At 40.5% G+C, this 27439-nt stretch overlaps 3 protein-coding genes across 6 annotated transcripts; 2 read left to right on the top strand and 1 right to left on the bottom strand.

Annotated features, from left to right (window-relative positions):
• Positions 1–570: 570 nt before the first annotated feature.
• LOC133955240 (uncharacterized) lies at positions 571–3660 on the bottom strand. The gene is made up of 2 exons (XM_062389976.1): positions 3209–3660; positions 571–2094 (listed from the first exon to the last, which is right to left on the bottom strand). Exons 1-2 carry the CDS (start codon positions 3584–3586, stop codon positions 1645–1647), a joined length of 828 nt encoding a protein of 275 aa, XP_062245960.1. The 5' UTR covers positions 3587–3660; the 3' UTR covers positions 571–1644.
• A 2947-nt stretch (positions 3661–6607) lies between these two features.
• Positions 6608–19197, top strand: znf143b (zinc finger protein 143b). 4 transcript variants are annotated; one of them, XM_062389940.1, is made up of 15 exons: positions 6608–6729; positions 8839–8954; positions 9733–9921; positions 10119–10199; positions 11133–11329; positions 12125–12193; positions 12283–12399; positions 13043–13118; positions 13728–13853; positions 14697–14876; positions 15094–15321; positions 16051–16199; positions 17374–17526; positions 17840–17968; positions 18854–19197. In XM_062389940.1, exons 2-15 carry the CDS (start codon positions 8849–8851, stop codon positions 18935–18937), a joined length of 1884 nt encoding a protein of 627 aa, XP_062245924.1. In that variant the 5' UTR covers positions 6608–6729; positions 8839–8848; the 3' UTR covers positions 18938–19197. The 4 variants fall into 4 exon arrangements, with proteins under 4 accessions (XP_062245924.1, XP_062245927.1, XP_062245926.1 ...); XM_062389943.1 differs by having other exon boundaries at positions 6709–6729; positions 8842–8954; XM_062389942.1 differs by lacking the exon at positions 6608–6729 and adding an exon at positions 6788–7054.
• An 873-nt stretch (positions 19198–20070) lies between these two features.
• Positions 20071–26682, top strand: wee1 (WEE1 G2 checkpoint kinase). Its single transcript, XM_062389944.1, has 10 exons — positions 20071–21012; positions 21591–21805; positions 22273–22339; positions 22818–22990; positions 23176–23444; positions 23909–23998; positions 24112–24197; positions 24283–24453; positions 24799–24944; positions 25507–26682. The coding sequence occupies exons 1-10, from the start codon at positions 20524–20526 to the stop codon at positions 25661–25663; spliced, it is 1863 nt and encodes a 620-aa protein (XP_062245928.1). The 5' UTR covers positions 20071–20523; the 3' UTR covers positions 25664–26682.
• The last annotated feature ends 757 nt before the right edge of the window (positions 26683–27439 follow it).

Here is a 27439-nt window from a genome sequence, read left to right as displayed (position 1 = left end):
GTGGCACCAATTTTTTTCACAAAAGAAAAGCATCAAGTTATACTCTGGTATCTCCTCAGCTTCGAGATGATATTTCTTTTACAGAGACCAAATTGACAGTCAGTTTAATCTAAAAGTTATTAAGGAGTAAATAGCTGGTGCCTGGCTAGGATGGTTGATCAGGGACTGGTGAGAATGTTCTTGGATGAGTGGATATAACTTCTCTGGAAAGATTTATTACTGTATATGCTGAGTAGAGAGCATAATAGGTAGTAACAGGGTTTGAATGTTCTGGAGAATGGGTGCTACTCCCAGGGCCGGCCCTAGCACATTTGGCGCTCTAGGCAAGCTTCACTCCTGGCGCCCCCCCCACACGAAAACGTATTATAAAATTATTTATTTCTTCGTCAAAGTTGCTTGGACACGCAAACTCTAACCATAAGCCTCAACTTTTGACACTTTTTTATGTCAAAGTATTGGTTGGAGATATATGTTATGGGTCCCAAAACTGATACCACAGCAACAAAGTATATCTGTAGAATACAGCATGAATGCAGCAGCAATAAGGACACAGAGCCTTCAGTTCCACATCTAGACGGCATCTTATTCAAATTAAATAAAATTTCAAGTACAAGCATTTCTTTGAGTGTATCTGCATTTTAAAGTGCATAAAACATACATTAAATTATGATGGTGTCTCTTTCCTCCAAACATCTTAATATACATTATCACTCATAAAGAAATATAAACATTTACAATATAGACCTATTGAAGTTTAGCTTATAACTGGTCTTTATAAGGCACAATAACAAAACATGAATTACAGATACTGTGTGTGTCGGAGCTGAACTACACACTGTAAAGTAAACAATATACTATCGCGACCCACCTGCAAGACGACGTGCGGGTCAAATAAACACCTATACAGGCGAATGTAGCCCCGCCCACCTAGTGCGCGAGCGTCTCCCCTCACTGCCCAGCGGAGTTTCTCAGTTGTTACCACTCTAAGTAGATAATCAAAACAACATCAACATGTCTCGATGACACTCGTGGTGATCAAGCGAAGCTTTAGGAGCTAACGTAGGTGACTCTCACCCACTACTAACCTGTAGAATACAGGATGGATGCAGCAGCAGTAAAGACACGGAGTATTCACTTCCTCATCCAGACTGCACCTGGCCAAAGAGACAGGACGGGGTGCAACTGCTCCGGTGCCAAACGTTCCACCTGGGTGCTGCTGTCATTCACTGATTTCTCTAATGAAACTACTTAAATTACTGTTAAAGTAATTAAATACAATATTTTTGGCCATACCACATATGGAAGGGGGCGCAAAAAACTCTGCCTAGCAAAAAGTAAATAAAAAACTTTTTAAATTTGTTTTGCTCGGCGCAGTTTTTGGCGCCCCCCTCTGAGTGGCGCCCTGGCTACTCCTACTCGTCTCCTGAGTGATCACAGATCAATCTTTGAGCAACTACAATTTACCTTCATGTGCTGGGTTAAAGCAATCAAAAGCATGCATATATGGTTAAGAAAAACACGGTTTTATTCTACAATACAATGTGAAAAGCAATGCAACCCCAACTCAAACAATAATATAATTAATAGCAATGCAACAATGACAAGAGGAAGCCACAGTAAATGGAGACGCCACCGAACACCCTGTCATGATGGCAGCCGTGGGTGTTTTGTGGTGTACTCGTACATGACTTGGTACAGTTTGTGCATGGCCTCTTGCTGGTAGGCCTCGTCAACTGAACCCAGCATGTCCACTAAAACCCGGGCAAACCGTGTGTGTGGTGTGTCTTGTTGCTGCGGCTCCTGCTTATTATGGTTCTCTCTGTACTGTTTCATGAACTTCACCCTCTCCACCTGCAGCTGCTCCAGCCTCAAAGATAAGGACTCGTCGGTGTGCGTCCTTTTTCGTCCGGATGCAGTCGGCGTAGGCGAGGGCGCGCAGAGGAATGGCGATGGGGTCTCTGCAGGTGAGGCAGACGCTGGAAGGCCTGATGCGGTGGAAGAGGCCAAGATGGTTATTGGTAATGAGAAGTCTTCCGCCGTTGAGCAGACGTTTGGTGACTCCACTGCAGGACTGCATGGTTTTGTTGCAGTGTCCTGATGTAAACAAAATAAGAGAGGTTAGAAAAATGTGAAAGAATTGTGAAACTTGACTAGTAGAGCGCAGGCCTCGACAAAGGCCCAACAGTCCCCTTAAATTCAGTCAAGCTGCACCAAATGTTACACTAACAGATATCAGTAATTTTGACCAGTAATCAAGATCCATGAATCACTAACTGAGAAACTGAAAATGTTGTGTACGTTTACTTCTTGTCATTATTCCAGGGTTTTTTTGGGGTTGTCTGTCCGAATGCGATATCTCGAGAATGCCTTAAAGGAATTTCTTCCAATTTGGTATAAATATTCACTTTGGATAAAGGATGAAATAATTAGAATTTGGCGGACAAAGTTCAAGGTCATCGCACATTTTTTGCCATGATAAGGGGAAATCTCTCTCCAACAAGGAATACTTTCACAGTCAGTACAAAAATTCACTTGGACAGAAGGATTATCTCTAGGGGTGAACGATTAATTGCATTTGCGATAAAATCGCGATTTGATAAAACGCGATTTTCTAATCGCAGCGTGCGCGATTAAAACGTGCGAAAGAGAGTAGGGCTCTGGGCTGCTGTCCTCACCCGCAGCAAGAGTGCCGCGGGACCACAAAACTCCTCTGATCCAGAAGATAGCGAAGCAAGCCTGCATCACCTACAGGGTTCTAAAGTCTTCGGCCGACGTGGCGGACTCACAGAGCGAGCTCATGCCGCTGCTCACCGCGGTGCATGTATGTGTATGTCACATACATGCACCTAATTATCTCAATTGATTTTGTTAGCCAAAGGTCACATGTCTATTTTGACATGAACTTGGACTCAAAGATGACCTCAATAGAATCTGGCAATCAAAGGTTAAAGAGCAAGGTTACTATGACCTCACAAAGCATGATTATTGCCAAGTGAATGTGATATTTTTGGGACGGGAGGAGTTCTTTCACATTTGGGACATTCACTTGATTCGACGATTTCATTATGGTTACCAAAGGACACGGTGGCCTCTCGTAGTATGTTTATGTTTTATCTTAAACTCAATATCTTCCACATTACCTTTAATGACTTTATAAAAAAAACTCATATTGAACCGATAACAAAGTGAAATATGATGTATCTTCTACCTCCGTGTCCTTCTCTCGGTGTTTGACGAAGTTGCACAGCCAGTCCATGTCCAAGACAATCGGTGACGGCTTCTCTGCTTCGCCCTCGCTGCTGTGAGCGTGGACGCGTTTCTTCGCCCGCACGTAGCGGTCGCGGATGTTCTTCCACAATTTCCTGCAGAAAACCTCGTCTTTCCCGAGAGTCTGCGCGATCTTCCTCCAGGACTTCTGAGCCATGTAGTGGTCTCTGTGCTCCCTCATGGAGTAATCGTACAGGTGTCTGTACAGGCGGACCTGCTCGCTCAGCCTGGTCTCCAGTTCTAGCCCTCCGAGTCCTCCGTCCTCTTCTCCCTCTTTTTTCCGCTTCGTGGCGGGTGGTTTTGTTCCTAGCTCTTCCATAATGGCAGGTTTATGCTCGCTCCTGCACTCGCGTCTGGCGACGCGCCACAAATGACGTTGTTTCCGCTGACGCGCAGCATCGCCGCCGAATTCACACCGGACGCGGAAGCGACGCGGAGCTACGCGCAGCGCCGAGTCTTAAAAGCCAGCTGGCTCCCATCCACCCCCATGTTAAACCTTTTTGCTGGTCACACAGGATGCTGAAGCGCCGCGCTGCGCAAAGGCTGCCTAGCGCCGTGCAGCGTTTGTTTAGGCGTCGAGTCTATTTTCTGCGCTCGCCGCGAGCCACTCGCGCCAGGAAACACACTGAAAATGATTTTAAACGATATTGATGACATATTTTATATGATATAAATGATCAAATATGCATCCACTAGTTTGTATTCCCCTTCTGTTGTCCTGGAGTACAGTGAGTTGTATGATCCTCAGCACATGTTATATAAAGACAACACCAAAAAAGACACATGTTGAGACGCTGTGGCAGTTAATGTTGGCGCACCAAGTAAGTATATGCTTGAAAAAAAATTTAAATGTCGTTTTTACTGTAGGCTGATAACAGCAAAATTATGTTATATTATTAGAAATGCCAAGCGCTTCGGCGTCGCTTCCGCGTCCGGTGTGAACCCGGCGTTGGATCGCGCACCTCATAGTTCATGGCGCGCGGTAGAAACACTTTAACTCGGTTACTGATGAAAGTATTGTCTCTGAATTTAACTTTGACTCTAAAAATATTATACTTGGTTGTCTTGATTAAAGTGACGATGATCCTTCCCCCCCTCATTATTTGCTTCTCGCCAAATTCCATATACCAAAATGTTAATGCACAAACAAATAATCCCACGTTTTTGTGTTCATCAAGGAAATGCATTTGTCAAAAACAAATCAGAATTTGTGTTTTTAGCTGAATTTTCTCTATTACTATACTCTCGCACATTTGTCTTTTTCAATTTATTTACTATTTTTATTTTCATGATAAATATTTTCCTTTATATTGCACTTATTGTTTTTTGTGATTTATCTATACGTCTGTGATTCATGCTTAAAGTTTAGTACACAAAACTGTGCAGCTAGATTGTACTGTCTAATATAACATTGCTTTGTAAGAATCATGACTTTTTGGGGGGAGGTGTACCAAATCCATGTTTCCAACCCCTCTGCATGATCTCAGTGCTAAAATATCACTGAATTAACATCTTTTGAATATTAAAATTAAATATTATTCGCATCATAAAAAACGATTCCATGGCAGTTGGGTGTATATCCTGGTTGAGACTCTGTTGCTCACTAAACCAATAACTAAAGACTTTCAGTAAACTGCTCTGCAGGTCTAGAGCCACTTTGAAATTCTTTGCCTCTGAATTTGAATACAACAGGGACATCAGAGGCTTGTACGTGTTGCTTCAATTTATTGGAGGCTGCATAATCCAATACAATTTAACAGCATCACAAACCATATCATCTGAAATGATTCAACTGTATCATCATTTTAGAGGTGAACAGGTTATTAAGTACGCCTTACCTGTGCTCAGAGGGAACATGTGCCTGGGCATTTGATCAAACAGCACAAACATTGAAATACTATACTATACTTAAGATCATTATACAATCAGATCAGATTTAATTATCCCAGGCTGGGAAATTCACTTAAAGATGGAGATAATATGAACATAATAAATACTGTGGAGAATGATATTTTCCCAAAACAGTGCAAGTTAACTGTATTGTCTTTATTGAGCTCACTTTATATTGAAACATTATGCATTTTAACAATGCAGGCATTATGTAAATTTGCACTGACAGGTTACAAACTTAAAGAGACACCAGTATTAACAATGTTGGGCCACCATGAGCCAACAGCTCAGCTTCAATGTGACCATAAAGGTTCAGTTTGTAAGATTTAGGTGAAAGGGATCTAGTGGCAGAAATTGAATATAAAATAATCCTTGTGATGTTCTCATGTGTAGTGTAGTGGTATGAATGGTTGCTTTCTTTACCCTAGAATGGGCCCTTTATATTTACATCTGGGGCGGGTGCTCTCTATGGAGGCTGCCAGTGTTGGTTTACGGTGGTACAAACTGGACAAACTTAACACCTTTTTTTTATTTTAAGACAACTGAAGACCTCCACATAGGTATTCTTTCATGTTTGGAAGCGGAAGGTGAGGGGAGGAATATTCAGCGGCAACAAAACTGCACCACAAGATGTCACTAAATTCTACACACTGAACCTTTAAAGAGATTTGATGAATCCATGAAGGGCATAACATTTCTCTGATGATGGTGATGTGGAGCACTGTCGAACATGGACAATATACGAATATGAATCACATAATTTTCATAATTTACCCAGTTACCCTGTTGGTTAAAAAGTCATCAAAATATTAGAGGGGGCCACTTCCATCTAAGAAGGACAACTTTCTTTATCCCTCTGATCACTCAAATGAACATTGTGATTAATGATGATGAATCATGGCATGATGGACAAATTACACCATGTAGTGAACATGTGTGGAGACATGTGCATTTGAGGTGTTTTTCATTTATTCATGTATTGATTTTTCAGACGCCTGTATATTCCAGATGTGGTGTTAGCCTCACAGTCTGACAGATGTCGGCCGGGCATCGCTCTTCACTCCATTGCCCACATTCCCTCTTGTTTTTCCCACATCGCCTTGTTTTCAACATGGAGGCAGAAAATCCCCACACGTCGCTGTTTACGTCGCAGAAAAACTCAACTCAACCACATCCCTGGGCTCAGCACGGCTCAGTACGGCTCGGACCATACCAGCCTCCGTCAGAAATCGTCCTGTGTTGAAGTTTGAATGTTAATTTCCAACGAGGACGCTTCGCTTTTTCAGTACAAACCCTCAGACAATACCAAAACTGACGCGGAATGGCGTCTTGCAGGGGCCCGGGAAGATGAATACCTGCAATACCAACCGCGAATCGTCCATGATGGACATGTTGATTGACCAATAGCAGCGGGAATTGTGAGTCTCTAGCCAACCACGGGGCCTGGTGTGTGGGGAGGCGGGCCGGACGACAGTGCTGGTGTACATGTTCCCGGCGTGCAGGCACCAAGGAGCGTTTCCTGCAGTGGTGCATGGTGGTCGAACAGGAGGAATTGTTGGAAATTTTTCGGAGGTTAGTTTATAAATTGGTTTTTACCCAGTGTGCATTATTCCTACAGCCATCTCTACTAGGAGGGGTGCGCGACAGGCTGCGGCTGGGACGCTGACCACGCGTAGAAAAGACAGTTTTAGCTGAAATAAAGTGACACCCAGCGGGTCAAAATGCTTATGTTATCGTTTCTTAGCGCAGCGGTTCCCCGGTCTTGTTTCCGAACTGCGTTGCTAATTCCACTGCTTGAAGCTACACGGAGGCAGCTAGCTTCCCCACCAGCTTCCACACACTGTCAGCAGGGACTCCCGATACTAACTACTACCAAGTGTTTGCTTCTAACCTGACGGTATTTGAGAAACAGTGTCATGACAGCCGCGGAATTAAAGTCGTGACAGCGGGTTTTTGCGCTGTAACCACCGGAGTTAGCATGGTGGCTAGCACCATAGCCCCGTTATGACAGGGCGTTATAACCGTATGTGGCCGTACACACATGCCGTAAGGGCTCTTACCAGCCACCGTCAGCCGGACAAATCCCCTGGCTTAACGCACTTGTCACATTGTGTTTATGTTCATAGCGACCTGCGTGGCCACTCGTACATGTGTACTTCATAGCATAGCATAGCTTGCTAACTAGCTAGCCCAAGATACTACTATTCAAATCAACAAGCGCCAAAAACAGCACCGGCGACAGCAGACACTGACATCAGGGCAGAGCCAGGTGAAAACAAGTCAAATATAGTGACAGGAAAGTCCCGCAAAAGCTGCTCTTTGATACCCGTTATAAAAGAAGCTAAATCTAGTTGTTCAATAAAGGTGTAAACAAAGCTTGTTCGCAACTTCTGCTCCAAACCATGCTTAGTGTTTTACCTTAGCACTTACAATTTAGTTTGTCATATATATAGAAATAGGTCTGGGGTTGTGCTCCATGAAAAATACCGTCACCGACAGGACACAGGTCTTTAAAGATAGTTATGTGTTGTCGCCTGAACTTGAGGCTTGGACTTGAAGTGTGTACCTCTTGTCAGAATCCAGTTTTGAGATATAGGTTATTTCATTTCTGTGTTTATGTACTCACTTGTTTGTCAGGAACATGCATGTCAAACTGATGCAGTCTCATACAACAGATCTTCAATTAACCTGCTTTAATCAGAGGTAACGAGGATACTGTTGAACTGTTGTTGGTCTGACGTCTAGCTTACACTCGTTGGTTATAATGTGTTGGTCAAAGTAAAAGGAACAGCTGTCAACAACATGCATTGGAACAGCACCTGATTCTTAACTACATCCCAGAAAATGATCATGAATTGTTCATTTTAAATTGATAGATTAATTGATTCTTAATTGCAGCTTTCATTGGCACTTATACGGTTGTGGAATCCCCTTAACCTAATTTCAAACTGTTATGAGCTCCTGCTTAGTTTGTGGTCCAGATTAGATAAGTCCAGGTTCAGTGGTGGACATTGTACAATATTTACATGATAAGACATAACCCACAAAATGCATTTTCTTTTTTTGTATTTTCATAAATAGAATTAGGTTTCACAAATCTTACATTGTGTTTTAAACTTTACTCTCCCCGTTAATCCTGTGGAGCTGTGTCTTAAATAGCTGCTCCTTGTTAACCATGTTCAGCTTTCACATGTAACTGTCTATGTTAAGTTCAGGTCACGTTGTACTTTTTAAATTTAGAATTATATGTAGAACATTGTCCCACATGGTAAGGATGGCATGATAATTATTCATCCTTAAGAAGATCTGGAGTAAAGTATATAGTAGGAAAACAACATTGTCCTACCCTTAATGCCCCTATTTGAACATGATAACTGTTTTGAATTAGTTATAAGACCTTTTATTATATATCTTTGTACACATATATTGCACATTCCTTAATGTGTTTTCAAGCCACATTTTCAGTCTTTCAGTATGGGGGAAAAAAGGGTTAATAGGGACCCATCAGTTTATTGGGATGACTTTTGTATGTTTGATTTACAAATTATTTGTACAATCTATTAACAAGTGTCTCACTACCATCCACGGACCACTAGCTCTATCCTATTGCACAGTGCATCATGCCAATGTGTGTCTCTGACATGACTGTTTCAAATGTGTCTCCTGCATGTGTCACTCCAGCAGCTGAAGCATGCTCTTGGCCCAGATAAATCGGGACTCGCAGGGAATGGCAGAGTTTCACGATGCAGACGGGCAGCCGGTCACTCTCTGTCTGACGGAGGCTGTGACAGTGGCAGGTGAGCGTCCGCACTTGACCCTCTGATACCACTGATTGTCAATATAACACTACATTTTTGGAATATTGTTCAAATGGTCCTTACTTTAATCTTAATTTCTGTATCGTGTGCAGTGTATTTTGTTGCTGTGCCTATTTTGAAGAAATAAGACATCTTCATTAAGCTCATAATTATTGCAATGTACTTTATTTGTATTGCAAACTTTCATTCAAGAAATACAGCTCAAAGGTAAATTAAGTTTACACTGTTTATGTTATTAGCTTCTACTATAAACAATCCAGAATATGCAAAATAATTTCATTCAAATTGTAATTTTCTTCTTTGCTAGTCTATTGTAAAGTACATTGTAATATCTAATTATTTAAACACATTAAAGAGTGTTAAGCTCCAGATGACTACTTATAGAGAGGCAATGTAGATCTTTCAATAGATAGTAATAAAAGATGACGTTTGCTTTTCTGCACAAAGTAATACAGACAGTTGGGAAGGCTGATTTTCTCATAAAAGAGATCCCTGAGAATAGATAGGAAAGGAGTTTTCATGTTGCATTACAATGTTTGATTTAAACTTTAATCAAAATTAGGGTGATATAGAAAAATCATCTAACTAAGGAACTTTAATATTGACTTTTAAAAGTGAACTATCTATACAGAGATGGTATCAGTATTCTATCCTTTTAGAAAACAAGCCGTAACACATTGATTTTACATCTGCCTAAACGCAGTGTTCTTACTTCTTAAGTTTACAACTAAAATATATTCGTCAAATAATTCCCCAGATGGAGATCAGATGGAGGGCATGGACACGGTGAGCCTGCAGGCTGTCACTCTAGCAGATGGATCCACTGCATACATCCAACATGACTCCAAAGGTTCCTTTTCGGACGGACAGATCATGGAGGGCCAGGTGATCCAGCTGGAGGACGGATCTGCTGCCTATGTTCAGCATGTGTCGATGCCTAAATCAGGTAAAACCCTGCTGGATCATCACACAGAATAGTGCTCTCGTTGTAACTCTGTTGTGAGCTCGCAAACCACCCACCAGTTTTGCAACTCAATAGGAAACAGATGTATTTGTATTTAATCTGGGTAACCTAATGCATTCAAATCACTGTGTTTTTAATTTAATTATTATATTATTGTATATGTATTTTTTCTGTTGTAGGAGGGGACAGTTTACAGCTTGAAGATGGACAGGCAGTTCAGCTTGAAGATGGAACAACAGCCTATATTCACACACCCAAAGGTAAAAGACATTTATCACCTACAATTTTTTCAGATCATTTTTAGTTCCTTCATTACTGTAATAAACCTTTTGTCTTAGTTGGAAATCAAATTGAAATTGAAGAATTCAAGTTGTTCAGTTATGAATGATCTTTGACATGTTTCATGAGGTCATTTTATATTTAGGTAATTCTGCAAGTCCTTATTGAACAATGAGTTTTATTTTTATTCTTCTGAGTTTAAGACAAAACATTATAGACTAAAAACAGACAAGTCACGACTGTGGCTGAAGGGGTAGAGCGGTTGTCCTCTAACCAGAAAGTGGGTCGATCCCAGTCTTCCCCATCTGCATGACGAAGTGTCCTTGGGCAAGAAACTGAACTCTGAATCTCCCCTGACGTCCGTGCCGTTCTTATAGAAAGCGCGCTGCCCATAGAAGCACTGTATGAATATGTGGGTGAATGGCAAGACTAGAAAAGCACCTTACCAATTAACTCAGAATGAAGAGACAAGAGCAAATGAGAGAAATAAAGTAATAAAGTAATGTATTGGTCTGGCACACCTAATTTTCTCTGCTATATCTTGCTCATAACACCTCTAAACAATCCTCTAAAAAGGTTGTGGGCAAGAAGAAAGCTTAGTGTGTTTAAAAAAACACTCTGCATTTTCCATCAGTGAAACATCTTGAGATATTATTAGGGACTGGCTTTTTATTCTTTGTTATATTTTTTATTCATGATAATTTTAAAGCTGTTCATACAAATTTAAAGAGAGGATTTAGAAAAGTTTTTCATTTGACCTGTCGTATAGATAAATTGTTTTGTTCATAGTAGCTCCTACTTCTGCAGATGTGTACAGTATGAAAGCTTCCATTCTTTCTGTATAAACAACTACCTTAAGGCCTAATCCTTTATCTTATTTCTGTCTCTAAATCCTTCTCCTTGTTTCTGTGAAGATACATATGACCAGACGGGCCTGCAGGAGGTGCAGCTGGAGGATGGCAGCACGGCCTACATCCAGCACACAGTGCACATGCCCCAGTCCAACACCATCCTGGCCATCCAGGCTGACGGTAGCATTGCAGACCTGCAGACTGAAGGCACTGCCATCGACCCTGAGACCATCAGCGTGCTGGAACAGTACACCACCAAGGTAGACATTCCACATCAGTGTGCTAATAGAGGCTAAGCCAGTGCTTTAGGTCACTGAGGGTCAGCAGCACGGTTAAAAAAAAAAACTGACACGCTGAGTGTCAATAAACCTGAAATTCCTTCCAATAATAAAAAAATCAATCACAGGAATACTGCAGCAGTAGTAAAAAAAACGGTATAACCTTCTAGGTGGAAGAACTAAACAGTCAAAGGTTGATTTCGATTTATAAACTAACGAACCCCCTTGAGACCTCACAAACATATTATGCCTCCAACGGTGCTTGTGTGGCACCAGTTTTGTTAATTAGTGGGGGGAACAACAACGACCTGGAAGTTAGAATTCTTTGGAATAATCTATCAATTTATATATGTTGTATGTGAACACTTTTCTATAGTATATATACTATTTTAATATCTAGAATTTGGCATGCCATCAATGTTTTTTCTGTGTAATAATTCTGTTCTGACAATGTTTTTTTTTTTTATTGTGTCATGGTGCTCCTTTACCAGCCTTTGGATCCCGAAGTGTGATTATTTGTATATATATATATATTTTTTTTTGTTTTGTGAAGGCTGAAATTTATGCAATCTGTATAGATAAAACAATATGAAGCATTTGTTAATGTACCGTATATTGATATTAACCTGGTTAGATTTTGAAATACAGACCTTGTGGTTTATCTTGTTTAACCTTTTACAGATCTAGATAACATACCTGTGTCTTGAACCATATATTTCCCTTCACTGTGAATGTTCAGAATAATTCTGACAGTGTGTACTGTACATTTTTCCTAAGGTGGAGAATATAGAAAACCCCTTAGGCCCCTTCAGCAGAGTGGAAGGAGACAATGGTGTTCACATGCGGGTACAGAATCTTTTCTTCAGTTATTTTTTCATGACTTCTTATCCTTTTATTGAGGTTGAACAATGACGTCTAACCCATTCTTGTTTCAGATTGTGTTACAGGGTCAAGACAACAGGCAAGCAAGGGTCCCAAATGTAGGAGAAAAATCTTTCCGCTGTGAATACGAGGGGTGTGGTAAACTCTACACCACTGCCCATCATCTCAAGGTCAGTGTGGCTGTTGTGTTTGCTTGTCTCTACTCAAGTATATGATTGTTTAAAGATAGTATTAGCAGATATTAGAAGCATATTCCCATGATGTTGTTATTAGGGCTGCACGATGTATCTTAAACGTATTGTCAGCGCGATATCAACATAAATACGTATTGCAAAGACAGCTTGAACTGCGATAAATGGTGTTCCATGTGCCATGAGTTCATATCCGCATGTCAATATTCGGCCAATCAGATAGATTGCTCTTGTTTTTGCGTCAATTAATCAATTTCGGAAGAAGCGTATAGCGAGAGAAGTGAGAATTGTTACTATTCTGTCACATAGATAGATAGATAGATAGATTTCTTTATTCATCCCCGAAGGGAAATTAAGTCGTCATAGCAGCCGGTACATATGAATACAATAAAATACAATACAATAGAATAAAATATAAAAAATTGCCCTAGAAAGAATAAAAACAGAAACACAAGATAAATGGGTAGATAATCTTGTGCCGCCTCTGCCTCTGCCTCCTCCACGCCAAATTCTACTGAGGAAACTTCTAGTCATCATGTTGTTTTGTCCTGGGTCAAATTTGATAGCTACATGTAAAAAAAATGGTCTCACTGCTGAACAGTTGTTTTTGTGCTTCTCACAGGTACACGAACGCTCCCACACCGGAGACAAACCATATGTCTGCGACTATCCGGGCTGTGGGAAAAAGTTTGCTACAGGTATCAGTGGTGAATGTTGCTTTTGTCACTTTTAAACAAATTCATATAGTTTTATGCCTTGTTTTATGACGATAATGGCCAGAGGCCTTATGTTTGCAAGCTAAATTATCTCTTCAAATTTTTCCAAAACGTGATGACAAACAACTGATTATAAATTATTTGTCAGAGGTTCTTTTGAACGTATCTCTGGAACACCTAAAGGGAATTTCATTACCTTTACATTACATTAGATTTTATATCCCGAAGGTCTACCTTACTGTGACATCATTTTATTCTTTAAATAAAAAATAACCTTTCTGGCCATTATAACTCAGGAACTCACTTTGACTATTAAAACCCCTAAGCCTTAACGTGTAAAATGGCTTTACACATTGGAACATGTTATACTTATGTTGTTTCTCTTGAGATTGCATATTTCAGAGAAGAAAGAGATGGGACATCCGAAAATTTGGGGCAAATTACTTTGGAAATCTTATATTGATAGGCACAATAATTAACACTTTTAAATCAGATCAAATACTGTGTGCTGGGGTGCTGTTATTCAATTTGTTAACCAGGAATACTTCAATGAATGTCTGTGACTCCTTTTTTGTGTGCTGGTCATTTTAGGGTACGGACTGAAGAGTCACTCACGCACACACACAGGGGAGAAGCCATATAGATGTCAGGAGATGAACTGCTGCAAGTCCTTCAAAACCTCCGGTGACCTTCAGAAGCATACACGGACTCATACAGGTACTCGACAACAGTCATAAGGTCCCTGCAGTATACATTAAGCCTGAAGCTGTATAGATATCTTGTTTATATGTCATGGTTGAGACACAGGGTTAAACTGCAATTGTGCTTCTGGTTGGAGCTGAAATTATGAACTTGAACAGCTGATATTCTGTTATAGGCCAGAGACATAGACCACCGGATTTTTGGAACAAAACAGATAATAGTCAGGTTCCAGGATTGGCTAAACGAAGTGCAAGGAACTGTTGAATAGACTTTCAGAGCTCAATTCTTGCTGAGAGCTAGCAAAGTGCTGGAGGAGTTTTCAGGCACATGGTCATCATGAGAAGCTCAACACCAAGATGTTGCAGTTTATTTTTGAAATGGATGATTTTTGCAGTTGTATTTTTATTACCTAATAGAGAGACAATCAATGTTTCTCTGAATATATCAACATGTCTAAGGCTTTACATTATTTCTCCAAATTGATTTATTTTCCTTTTATTTTCATTTAATACACATAAAGCTGGTCACATTATTGAACTGAAAATGGATTTAGACTCAACTTTCCTTTTTAAACCTTAAAAAATCCATGTCACTGTCAGAGAGCGAGAGAGACTTATATCGTTGAAGCAGAGGTGATAGTCAGAAGTTGGCAAGTGACTCATGGAAGAGTCAGCTTCTACAAGTTGTCAGTCAGTGCACGTTCATGTGTTTTGGGGGCGTAACTTTTTACAAAAATGCAGATTAGAGAGGGTGAGATGTATTGGTTGCATGTTTTCTAAGTGTAGCCTGCTCTTGCTAGCTTTTCCAGGATTGCAAACCCTAGCTTTAAACCCTTACTTGCCATTTCTTGTCTGGCAGGAGAGAAGCCTTTTAAATGCCCAGTCGATGGCTGTGGCAGATCGTTTACCACCTCCAACATCCGTAAAGTTCACATCCGAACACATACCGGTGAGCGGCCATACTACTGCTCGGAGCCAACTTGTGGACGGTCCTTTGCTAGTGCCACCAACTACAAGAACCACATGAGGATTCACACCGGTGAGATCTTCTACACCTCAGTCTGTTCTTTTGTCTGTTCCATGTAATTCATGAGTCACCAAGCAGTGAATTAATTCAATTCATTTCAATATCATTTGTATACTGTCGAATCACAACCCACATTGTATCAAGGCACTTCGATATTGTAAGGTCACAACTTGTCACAGGAATTATAATAAAATAAAAACTGACTGTCATTTCTGTCCTGCTTCTCCAGGGGAGAAACCATATGTGTGCACAGTGCCTGGGTGTGAAAAGCGCTTCACAGAATACTCCAGCCTTTACAAACATCATGTTGTTCATACGCCCTGCAAACCTTACAACTGCAACCACTGTGGGAAAACCTACAAACAGATCTCCACACTCGCCATGCACAAACGCACAGCCCACAATGACACTGAGCCCATCGAGGAGGAACAGGAGACATACTTTGAACCACCAACAGGTCAGTGTAAAGATCCTGATAAAAATGTTAAGAAAATCTGTCAAATGTATCAGATTAGATTGAATTTGAATGTAGAGCTGCAACAATTATTCATGCTGATTGGCTTCAAGGCTTAACAGTCTTCACTTAGATATTTTGATGTTTTTCTTTCTCATACATGTATATGTTTATGTAAAAGGCTCAGTCTTCTTTTGGAATTAAACATATCATTTTGAATACATGATGTTGGGCTGTAGATAATGATTTTGATTAACTTTATTCTGACATTTTATGGGACAAATGATTAATCAAAATCATGATTGCATTTTGTTGATAACTATCAGATCCAAGATGCTAATCGGCTCAGTAGGTTTTGCGTAATATTGCTGACAAATTACCTTCTTGGCAGAATGAATATAAGTATTAATAGTGTTGTAACTAAAAGAAGACAAATCAAACACTTTGGGATATGTGTGACAGCCCCCACAGCTGGATACCACATATAAACACTAGCATATTCCTTTAAAGATGTATAGTGAAGAGGAGAAGGTCTAAAATTTGCCATCAACATTTCTTAAATTAGAATTTATTCAGCAAAAATATATTTCTATGAAAGAAAAACTAAGGTACAGCAGGTAGGTAGGATAGTTCATGTACACACTGTGAAAGTGTATAGGAAATGTACATTGATTTAAAAAAAGAATAATAAGAATTTCAAATATTAACAAATGCTTTTTTATCTTAATTCAGATGCTATTGACGACCCTTACGTGAGTTACTCAGCTACAGTGGTTGAGGCAGATGACTCTGGCTCAGAGCAGCTTACAGTGGAGAACTCCGATATGGTTGGTCAGCAGCACATTGCCTTGGTAACGCAGGAGGATGGGACACAACAACAGGTGAGCAGTAAATTCTTTCCATATAGTTAAAAAAAATTGTAGCTTCAACTCAACAGTCTTTACTACCAAGGATTATTAGCATTAGGAACGGAAGAAAAATTGCAGTCAGAAGATCCAACCTGTAAAATATCAAAAAAGGAAATAATTGTAGATTGCAATAACTCTATTCATTGAGGCAGCATATACTGAGCGACAAACATGAATTTAACCTTCAGCACCAAATATAACATTTCAACTTCATTATACTATATTTTATGCATTATACAGGCTGGAGCAGACAGAGGCAGGAAGTGAAGTATTAGCTCTGCTGCTGAGATAATGTCGTCAGCCCTTATCCCCACAAATTGTCTTGACACATTTGTCGGTGTCTTCTGTGTCGGACACTGCTTTTACTATCAGCCTTCACTCTCTGGTCAAGTGATTTAACAGTAGCCATGGGTTCTGATCGGCTCTGATCAGGAGTGATAGAAACCTTACACCTAGATGAACAGAAAGGAGTTAAAAAAAAAACTACTGGTATACCTGCTAATTTAGGCGTAACAGAGGTATATCTGATTACTGCTAATGTTCTTCATGGCCTCTCCCCATGACCTTTAAGTACCTGAGGTGCTGGTAGCTAGCTTTAGTTCCTCTGGCTTAGATATGTATCTGTAGTAGGCTTCAGGCTGAAAAGCAAGAGACAGAGCATTTGATGTGCGAGCCCAGAAGCTCAGGGAGATCTGCCCGAGGAGATGAGGTCAGCTGACTTGTAATGTCCTTTCTTCAATTCTTGCATGCCTTTGTTGAAGAGATTGGCCTGATTTTACTTGTTTATTTGTATGTTATACAATTTTAAACTGTTTAAACTATAGTTTTTTTACCAGACTGAACATCCTTTTTAAAATTTTTATTATGTTTATACTGAAATGTTTTGTAGACATCAAATATTTTTTTTTAATTTAAATTTGTTTTTTTCCTTTAAGCCTAAAGTTTGAATAACTTTTATTTTGTGGTCTCGTAAGATACTGCGAAAAAGTCCCCTTCAAATATAGATTGATATTGTGTATTTTGATGTTAATCCAAAATGTTAATACTGCAACATCATTTGTGGACAATGGTTTTTTTTTTTTCAACAAAGACCCTGAGTGATTTACCTTGAAACTAAATCTTAAATCTGTATTGTGTCTCCCATCAGGTCAGTATCTCTGAAGCGGACTTACAAGCTATGGGAGGCACAATAACCATGGTAACCCAAGAAGGCACAACCATAACCATCCCAGCCCACGAACTTGCAACACACGGTTCTCACTCGGTTACCATGGTGACAACAGACGGCTCAGATGAACAGGTAAAAACTGTCAGAGTTCATGGTAAAACTACAGTTATGCATTAACACGTCATGTGATAAGAGTTAAGTGTGTCCCAGTTACCTAAGTTTAGAAGCCAATGTGCTTCCTTGAACTGGTCAATAGTGCCTGAACCCCCACATCACAGGCTTTAGTGCTTGTGTCATGTCAAGGCAAATTACCAAATTAACTCTTTATGGTGCTTAACCAATTCTCTGTTGGACCTGGCCTCAAATGTGTCACAAATAGTCACTAATTGATTTGTCACGCCACATCACAGTAAATAGATCTCAGTACAATGTATGTCTTCCTCAGGTGACCATCATGACACCCGACATGGCCTCGTTCCAAACGGTGGAGGAGGCCGGCTACAGCCAAGAACAAGATGGAATGCATCCTGTCACGTTACTAGCCACCTCCAACGGCACTCACATTGCAGTGCAGGTTAGTAGAGCGACCTCATAGGAGGGATTAGAATGGTGGGGTGATGAAGAAGACACAAGGTACCTTAGTCTTTTGTTTTTGCTGAAATTGATATGTTCTTGTTAATATGATACTGTAAGGAGTTTTATGTGACCCTTACAGGAGTTTCATCAGAACTTAATGGTTAAGTTAACCCCCCCCCACATAATCACACCCAAGATCCAAGCCTCTTCACATCCATTTGCTTAAAGGCTTGACCATAAATCCTGGGTAGGTTAGCTCAGGGGGTGGAGACATGTCATCCCTCCTGCTGGTGCATTCAGACCAAACAGAACCTTACAACCGAGGGATGTGGGGGTTTATCTGTAATTTACTGTTCTTGAAAAAAGGAAAATGTATAAATCATTATCAGCTGTGGTTTTATTTCATTTTGCATTGACACCAATAAATACGTTTATAGCTAAGGCGAATTTACCTTAAATTAGGTTGTCTATTTCCCATCGGTGAGGTAAACATGTCACTACGTAATTACAAACTGGTTGTCCCTACATCAGACAGATTCACTACATGAAAAAGCAAATTTTCTTTAACTACATGTTATGTAAATGTCAACTACTCAGGTCCTTAAACTCTGGGGAGCTTCATTTGCAGGAAAGGTTGCAGGTCTGGTGACTAACCTTTATCATGTAAAACATCTTAGACCATGTTAATTACTAAAGCAATGGAAGCATTCCACCATGTGACTGTCATCAAGGTAAATCAGCTCACTCACTGTCGGAGGTGGTAATTCCTTTAAAGAGGTTCCAGAGTAAATAAATTAAATCAATAGTGCTGATCAACTCACAGTGATTATCGCTATGTCAATCAGTGTTTGTATGATGCACGTTGTTTTCTTTTCCTCTGTAGCTCAGTGATCAGCCTTCGCTGGAGGAAGCCATCAGAATAGCATCAAGGATACAACAGGGAGAGTCACCAGGCCTGGATGATTGATGGACTCATTATGGACTATGATTTAGGATCAAAACCATCTCATCATGAGAAATCCTGTCTTCCTCCATGTTTTTTTGTTCCACAAAAGAACTTAGCTTTTATGTGTACATAGTATTTTGATAACTGGAGTTCAGCTATGCTATTTTGTTCCTCAGCCAAAAGAAATGGGAGAGGAGAAAAATGCTTTCTAATGTTTATGGTGCACATTGTAAAGTGCAGTGTACAGCGAATGCTATTTCTAATAAAAAAAGTGTGATTAATGGACTGTTCTTGATTCTGACCACCTTAACATTTGCTCAGATGTAAAGTACATTTTCTGTGATCTGTTAGAATCATGACCAGATTAAATTTATAAGAAGTCACCCACAAAAGTTTGTTGTTGGGCCCCAATCTGTCCTTGCTATACTGTGGCACTTTATTTAAAGTAACCAATAAAACAGAGTTTAGGTGATAAACTGAAAATGTATCTGCATCCAAATTTATAACTGATTGATATTTAACTTTTTTCTCGCCATCTTCTGGAATGTGAGTACTTGCAAGTTTTCTATTATGGTAAACTAGATATTTTCATGTTTTCAACGCCTTGTCTTGGACATCAGGTTATAATGATGGGCATTATGGGTATTTTTTCATACTTTATACACAACACTGAACAGTTTGGAGACTGATAAGTATATGGGTTATTGCAGCCTTAAATAATGGAACAATTCTACCTTTACGTAGGATTTCTGTGTTATTTTTACTGGACTGACTGAATTCTGGAATTAAAGTTTTGGCTCATCCAGGAGAGCTCCAATTTATGTTAAATTGATTAAATTATACGGATGGAAATTATATAAAGTAAACATGGTGTTGGCATCTAAATTGTAAAAGTGTGGCGTATTGGAATTTTGTGCTGCAGAGAGTGATCGGATCAGGGGTCATCTTGTATTTGGAGTTCTTCTGGTGTCTCTCCGCCTCTTTGATCGCACCGTCTCAATAACAGACGCACTGACTCTGATGTTCGCGCCACATTGTTGCTGCGCCACTCATGACGTAACGTCTCCAGATCACTCTCAGGCACGCCCATCTTTCAAATTCCTGTACCGCTTGTAATTGGTCGGCCGTAGTCTCGTGACCAACGGTCGCGGGAAGCTCTTTGCCACGCGCGTGATAGGAAGAGGCTAGTTGTCGGCTCATTCAAAGTTTAGCGTAAACATAGGTTTGGTTTTATTGCTGAAAGACGTGTTTGCGTTTCGGTGAACTCAGCGCAAGGAGGTGACGGACACCGATACTCGACTGGACCGGGAGATTTCTAATCTAACGCCGACTTTGGACGTTGCCCTCACGGTGAAAACAAGCTAACTCCGGGGCTACTTCTTAGCGCTTGATGGGCGTGTAGGAAATAGCAGACACGCTAACTTTTTTTCACGATGTTAACGGACTTTTAAGCGCTTCATCGTAGTTTGTTGTCATTTTTAGTTCGATACCTTGACTTTAAGGTAGTTAAAAGCTAAAATAGGATTGGGTTTTCGGTCGGTCGGACCGTAGTGGAAGCCCAACCGCGTGTTTCACCCGTCGACGAAGCCGGGGTTTAAACCCTGATCATGTCGAGCTACAGTCGCCATCGACACGGGTCCCCCTCTCCGAAGACTGGGCCGATTCGGCAAAAACTACAGTTTACATCCAGCGACGGAGAGGACGAGCCCATTGAGGATGCTAACAACAGTACTGGAGGAGAGTCTGGCTTCACGGAGATGGATTCCCCGATGCCTGTACGACGAGACACCGCCGATAAGCGGCTGGACGGCGGCAGCAGCCCCTTGAACCAGTCCGGCGGGGACGACGACGTGGAGCTGTGGGACGAGGAGAGTTTCGGTTCACCGTCTCATCTGCGGTCCACGTCCAGTGTCCTCTTCGCCAACTGTTCACCGTCACCGAGGAAAGGCTCTCGGCTGTACGGAGGCTCACCGGAGCGGTCCTACGTCCAGGACGACGGGGAAGGATCCAGCTCCCCGATCCCGGACTGTCCTGACACACCTCCACACAAAACCTTCAGAAAACTCCGGCTTTTTGACACACCACACACACCAAAGGTTAGTATTTGTCTGTGCATGGTTTAAATCAACGTTCGATCATCCCGAGAGACTTAATTTATCGAGTATCAGTGGCATGTTTTACACCTTTTTTGCACGGGCCGCAAATCAGACTCTGGAGAACAGCTTACAACTCATGGTAGATTTCTTCAGATGTCTTTAAAATACATCTGCAAGTTTGCACATTTTGTGTTTGCACTATTGGCTCTTTTCAGGTGTGAGAAATTCAATAAGCAAAACCAAGCGTATACAAGTGTCTGTGTCGGTTAACGATCAAGTGACCCACTTACTGTACATTTGTAATCATTGCGTAATACTTTGACAGTAGTCAACCTTGCAGATGAATGGTTTTATGCCTGGGCATGTCTTTATCCGTGATTTCTGCGTTGCACAGCATTGTCTTTGAAACACCAACGTTTTGAAGATATTCCTAAAAACCTTATTTTATTAACACATTCCAGTTTGTTAACTAGGTTTATATCTAATCATGAAGTCAAGTAGTCGTATTTGTCTAGTCTTAACTGTCTGTCTCTGTTACTGGACTCAAATTAACAAAGTCATAAATCTGTCTTTTTCAGAGTTTGCTGTCCAGAGCCAGGGGCTCCGGCCCAGGGTCCTCCAGCAGGAGGGTTGCCCTGTTCAAGAATGCGGAGCCTTCAGCAAAGTCAATCACTGACGGCAGCAGGAGACAGCAGACCCCTCTGGTCAATTTTAACCCATTCACCCCGGACTCCCTCCTCATCCAGTCCGCCACTCAACAGAGGAACAACCGGAAACGGGCACACTGGAATGAGTATGTTGCTCAGATGTTCTCTCACTGATCCTCACACTGATCCTCACACAAGTTAGAAATACCATTGTTCTCGGTTGTATAGTAGTTGCACTTGGAAAAAACTGCTAATTCTCCCAAGAGGAGGTATGAGCAGTAGACCAGCTGTAGTCAATATGTTGTATGCACACTTTCCATCTTGTTGCGTTATAACTAAACAACATACACATTGGTTATTGCAGTAAGGAGACAGTAGTTAACCACACATGCTAAGAGGGGCGTTGCACACCTTTTTAACCACCAGCTTGTACACAGATCAAACCTATTGTTATAATAACCAGAAACGTTAAAGCCGTTGACTGTGGCCAGACTTTTTGGCTGGGAACCAAGACCTCATGGTTACTGGTGAACTCTGCCATGTGCTTGTGAAGCCCTCAGTGCTGCCCCCTGCTGTATAGAATGTTAACCCACTTTTGTGTTTGATCTCACAGCTCATGTGGTGAAGACATGGAGGCCAGTGATGGTGAAGGAGAGGAGGAAGCCCTCCCACCTTCCAAGGTAATTAAATGTTTTTATGATTATATGCAATAATGACATACAGTGTTATAGACTTTTACACTTGCACCCATAGATACATTTTATTTATTTATTTTCATTAGATGTTTTTGATTCATCTGTTTTTATTTGACTAATAAAAGCCAATACAAATTATTTATTGAAAACAGCCCCCAAAACAATTCAGTTTAAATGATAAATACGATTATAATAAATAAATAATTGTGCAGAGTCATTGGATATATTGAGCAACAGCCGCAGTAGCTCCCGGTACAACAAGTAGAACCCGTTAAGGCTTTCAAATCATTTCTTATGTAAATTAACCAAAACCAGTTCACTGAGAACCTGTTTATTTACAGTGGTTATGCTAAATATCTAATTTGAAGCAGCAACATTACAAGCTTCATGACAGAAAAGAATGCTGTTGAAAATAGCTCTTCAAAATGTCAATGTTTTGATAAAGCTCTCCATCTGCCTGCAGAGGATCACCATGATGGAAAGCAACATGATGTCCCGTTACGCCTCAGAGTTCCTCGAGCTGGAGAAGATCGGCTGCGGGGAATTTGGTGCTGTGTTCAAGTGTGTGAAAAGAATCGACGGCTGCGTCTATGCCATCAAGCGATCGAAGAAACCCTTGGCAGGATCAATAGATGAGTATGTTGAAAAACTCTACATATTTTTTATTTTAAGTATCTTCTTTTTATTAGTCTTTAACTTCAATTTATTGGCAAGGCAATAAAAGAAGTTAACCTTGTCTGAGGCGTCCTTTTTTTCGTTTTCACTACAAAGTCTACAGCAGATGTAAATTCATTAAAACAACCTGTTGCCCTCCCCCACAGACAGAACGCCTTACGGGAGGTGTATGCCCATGCTGTGCTGGGTCAGCATCCCCACGTGGTGCGGTACTACTCGGCCTGGGCCGAGGATGACCACATGCTCATTCAGAACGAGTACTGCAATGGAGGTACACTGTCAGACGTCATTGCAGAGAACTACAGGCGGCTCAGCTACCTGTCGGAGCTGGAGCTGAAAGATCTGCTTCTACAAGTCACACGAGGACTCAAGTACATCCACTCTACATCTCTGGTTCACATGGACATCAAGCCAAGTGAGTATATAAGAAGCAAAGTAACCGTTTAAAGATTTGTATAAAATCAGAAATTGCCAGCTCAAACCAAGTCTGTGAGGCGACACTAATGTAACTAGGGCTTTCATGGTTCCTTGAAATGCGTATAAGTTTGATGCGAAGAAAAAAGTACTGGCATATTAAATTGTTTTGCAAAACCGAAAACAAATGGGTTTCGTAGCAATTGGTTAATACTTGCAAATGTTCTGCTTCACATCCAGTCCCAAGTCTTGTCTAATGATTAATTAGTGATGTTGTTGTGAATATACTCTGAGGATGTAGGAACACATGTGCAATAAGTGTCAGTAAATCAATGTAATTATACAAATAAACCCTGCAGGTTTTTATTGATATTGTCTTTGATAAAAGTCTGTGAAGAATCCAGATTCTTCACGTGAAGGTTTTCTGGTCAGAAACTAACGGAGGCATTTATCTCTTGTTTCTAGGCAACATCTTTATTTCTCGGAAAGCTGTAGCGAGCTGCGATGACTGTGATGATGAAGATGGTCTGGTCACAAGTGCTGTCTACAAAATTGGTAAGATGCTCAAATGGCTCATGTATAATGACTAACTGCAATTGAATCTTTAAGCTACCATTTTTATTCCACATTTTTATCTAAAATCTATTTTGTATGTGCTTGCTCTTCAGGTGATCTTGGTCATGTCACAAGAGTAAACAATCCCCAAGTGGAGGAGGGGGACAGCAGATACCTGGCCAATGAAGTTTTACAAGAGGTTTGTAATCCTGCATACAAACTCCTTTTGAACCGGTAAAGCTTTAAACAAGGTCCTTAACTAGTTTTGTTTTCTTTGTACGTAGGACTACACTAACTTGATGAAGGCAGACATCTTTGCGCTTGCTCTGACTGTTGTCAGTGCCTCTGGGGCTGAGCCGCTTCCCACCAATGGAGACAAATGGCACGAGATCCGACAAGGAAAACTTCCAGCCATCCCTCAAGTGCTTTCTTCAGAGTTTCTGAGCCTCCTCAAGGTAAAGTCAAAGTTTAAATCTAAATATTTGAAATTCTGTCTTCTAAGTTCATTAGATTGTTTAAGATTTGCACCTTTTAAAGAAGATGTCTGAATTGTTTATTTCACTCCTCCTGTCATTGCTGTCAATATCTATTCTGCCATGTCATTAACAAACTGATAAATAGAGAAAGAAATCTACTATCAACTATAAAAACTAATTAATTTCAATTAATTTGTGTAATGTTTATGTCTTGCCTGAATTTCTGTAGGGTGATATCTTTGTCCCTGTGTTTCTTTTCCAATTGCTGTTTAGTAGCTTTTCTCTCTGGCCTGATCGTGTACTTTTTTTTTTCTTGTACTTCAGCTGATGATCCACCCTGATCCAACAAGGAGACCATCAACTTCTGAGCTCATCAAACACCCAGTGCTTCTCACCGCTGCCAGAATGAGTGCTGATCAGCTCCGAGTCGAACTCAATGCTGAAAAGTTCAAAAACGCACTCCTACAAAAGTAAGTAAAGGGCACTCTGAGGAAAGGACTCCAACTTTAAGTGTCTGTTTACGCATTTGTTAGGGAGCATAATAAAGCTGAAATAACAAGCCAAATCAACTGCTTATGTATCACATCAATGTTTCCACTGACCGTGATTATGGTGAAATTCAGGCTTAATCCCAAAAACCTTTTTAGTGTATTCAATTTCAACCAACACTATTGTTGGTTGATGATTCTTTGTCTTTCTGAAAAAGGTGGTACTGATTATTTATTATATCATATATAAAATGATTATATTTACATCAACTGTGATCTAATCAGGAAGTAGTTTGATAATCAATCGCTGAAGATTTTTACAAGCAAATATGAAAGATGTTCAGTTTTTGGCGCCTCCTGTATCTGAACTCTTTTGGGTTTTTGGCATTAATCAGGGAAATAAAAGACAGATTAATCTATTGTGAAAATAATTATTAGCACCTGCATTATAGTAAGATTGAAAATGATAATATGCAGCCTCGATCAGTTTAAGGAAGAATTTTGGTTTCATTAATACTGATCTGTATGTGTTTGTCTTCTCCAGGGAGCTGAAGAAGGCCCAGGTGGCCCGGGCGGCAGCAGAGGAGAAGGTTCTGTCCACCGACAGGGTCCTGACCCGCTCCACAGTCCAGTCCAACCCCAGAACCTCCAGACTTATCGGAAAGAAGATGAATCGGTCGGTCAGCCTCACCATCTACTGAGTCTTTAATCCAACCTGACAGGATGGTAGCTCATGAACCTTTACTCAGACCGTTCAGTTGAAGTGGTCTTGATTTTCTTATCGGAGGTTGGTCAAGGTGTTGGGCTCAGCAGCTCAACAGAACTTATAGACTTCTGCCACACTGAACTTGAACTCCTCTCGATGGACTCTCATTGCCAACACAATTAAGCCTTTTTGCCAACAAACTTTATTTGGAAAAAAAACTCATTCCTCAAAGGTAGTTACTTTACCTTTACACTCTGTCATTCCTTAAGTTTGCATAGACGTCGGTGTCTCTCTGTGTCTGCCCTTGCACTTCCCTCGACAAAGCCGAAGTCCGTTGGCAGCGCAACAAAGCTGCAGTGAAGCTCTCTTCAGTGTGAATGTACTTGCCATCGCCGTGTGCACCTTACTGCCTGTCAAAAGCCTGATGCTGGGTATCAGAGGGTCTGAGAACTGATGATTTCTGTGTCTGTAATGGAGCACTTTGGAGGCAAAACGTGGAACTTCCCACGTTGCATTTTTTTTGTTTAATAGAAAAGAACCTGCTGCTATTGATGTTTTGTATGTATCAGGGTTTGGCCAGTTTCAGGTTGGATTGTTCTCAAGGTCATTGGCTCTTATTTTGAAAGTAGCAGGAGTCCATCAGCCCTTCCCTCATATCACACCTTTTCTTTTTTCTGTTTGGATAAAAAAAGGACTTGTGGCATTTTGGAAAATAATCTTGAAGTACCAAACCTGGTGATTGAAATCATCTGTGAGGTTAGAATGGATCCATGTTGTGATTTTCCCTGTTGATTGGTGCTGCCAACCCTGCCTTGTAGCATTGCCACAATCATCCTGTTTTATTGGATTCTCGTGTATTCTGTCCTTTTTTGTTTTTCTCATGCCGTCATTCCCATGAGGCTCTCCTTCACTTAGAGAAGTATTCATCTCTTTGTTCTGTTAAACTCTAACACACAAAACTTTTCGTTGTAACATGTACATATGTTCTTTTAATAAAGTCTCTTCTACACTCTTCACTGTTAAGTGATTATTTGTGTTGCAGAGGGAATATTCTGTCAGATTGTATTATACAGTTTTCTGCAGTTTCAACTTCAATCACTTGGTAAAGATTATTTCTATCTACAGGGTTTGAACTACTTGGACAGGTTTTTTTTTAGAGTTGAAACAAGATAGATGATTAATTACAAGAACGACCAATACAGTGCCAGTCCCCAAAAGTGACCAAACATTTCTTTTGGGGTTCGATGTTTGGACAAAACAAGCCTTGGTTAAGGGGATTAGCAGGGGTTGTTTAATTCTCCATTCTGTTTCATTACAGGGGAATTAAAAAACTAATTTTCCGATTTGTTCAGCTTTTGATCAAGATCCAGTACATCATATTAATGTGAGCACTCGATAGAGATGATCAGTTCATAGATACTAATAAAATATGTATATATATATTGATCGGATGTTTCCATAATTTTGTTAACATTTTTTTCCCAGGAAGTGGTTTCAGATAGTTGATGTTTGTGCCTTGTTTGCATTGAACAACAAACACTTTGAATCACCTGTCCTGTTCCCTGAGACTCATTGATACTGTCCAGTCTTGAGCATGAGATTTACTCTGATGGTCCTGTATAATGTCAACATGCGTGTGAACAGGGGCCTTCCCATAGACGAAGCAGGTAGCAATTTTATGAGGGCTCACTTAAATTCTACGAGACTGGAACTGACACTGTGGTTACAAAACTCTCAGCCACAAGGTTTGAAATCTTCAGAGGTTTGTGTG

Source organism: Platichthys flesus, chromosome 6, assembly GCF_949316205.1.
Source record: "Platichthys flesus chromosome 6, fPlaFle2.1, whole genome shotgun sequence".
NCBI classification, from domain to species: Eukaryota; Metazoa; Chordata; class Actinopteri; order Pleuronectiformes; family Pleuronectidae; genus Platichthys; species Platichthys flesus.
This window is presented reverse-complemented; position numbering and strand designations above follow the sequence as displayed.

What these genes read in the sequence shown, in the direction of transcription:
- LOC133955240 (XM_062389976.1), bottom strand. Translation starts at nt 3,586, where the DNA reads ATGGAAGAGCTAGGAACAAAACCACCCGCCACGAAGCGGAAAAAAGAG. An exon ending in ACCGAGAGAAGGACACGGAG is followed by an intron (nt 2,095 to 3,208) that starts GTAGAAGATACA and finishes TGTTTACATCAG; the next exon opens with GACACTGCAACAAAACCATG.
- wee1 (XM_062389944.1), top strand. Translation starts at nt 20,524, where the DNA reads ATGTCGAGCTACAGTCGCCATCGACACGGGTCCCCCTCTCCGAAGACT. An exon ending in AAGCCCTCCCACCTTCCAAG is followed by an intron (nt 22,340 to 22,817) that starts GTAATTAAATGT and finishes ATCTGCCTGCAG; the next exon opens with AGGATCACCATGATGGAAAG. An exon ending in AAAAACGCACTCCTACAAAA is followed by an intron (nt 24,945 to 25,506) that starts GTAAGTAAAGGG and finishes TGTCTTCTCCAG; the next exon opens with GGAGCTGAAGAAGGCCCAGG.
- znf143b (XM_062389940.1), top strand. Translation starts at nt 8,849, where the DNA reads ATGCTCTTGGCCCAGATAAATCGGGACTCGCAGGGAATGGCAGAGTTT. An exon ending in TGGAACAGTACACCACCAAG is followed by an intron (nt 11,330 to 12,124) that starts GTAGACATTCCA and finishes ATTTTTCCTAAG; the next exon opens with GTGGAGAATATAGAAAACCC. An exon ending in AGGATGGGACACAACAACAG is followed by an intron (nt 16,200 to 17,373) that starts GTGAGCAGTAAA and finishes GTCTCCCATCAG; the next exon opens with GTCAGTATCTCTGAAGCGGA.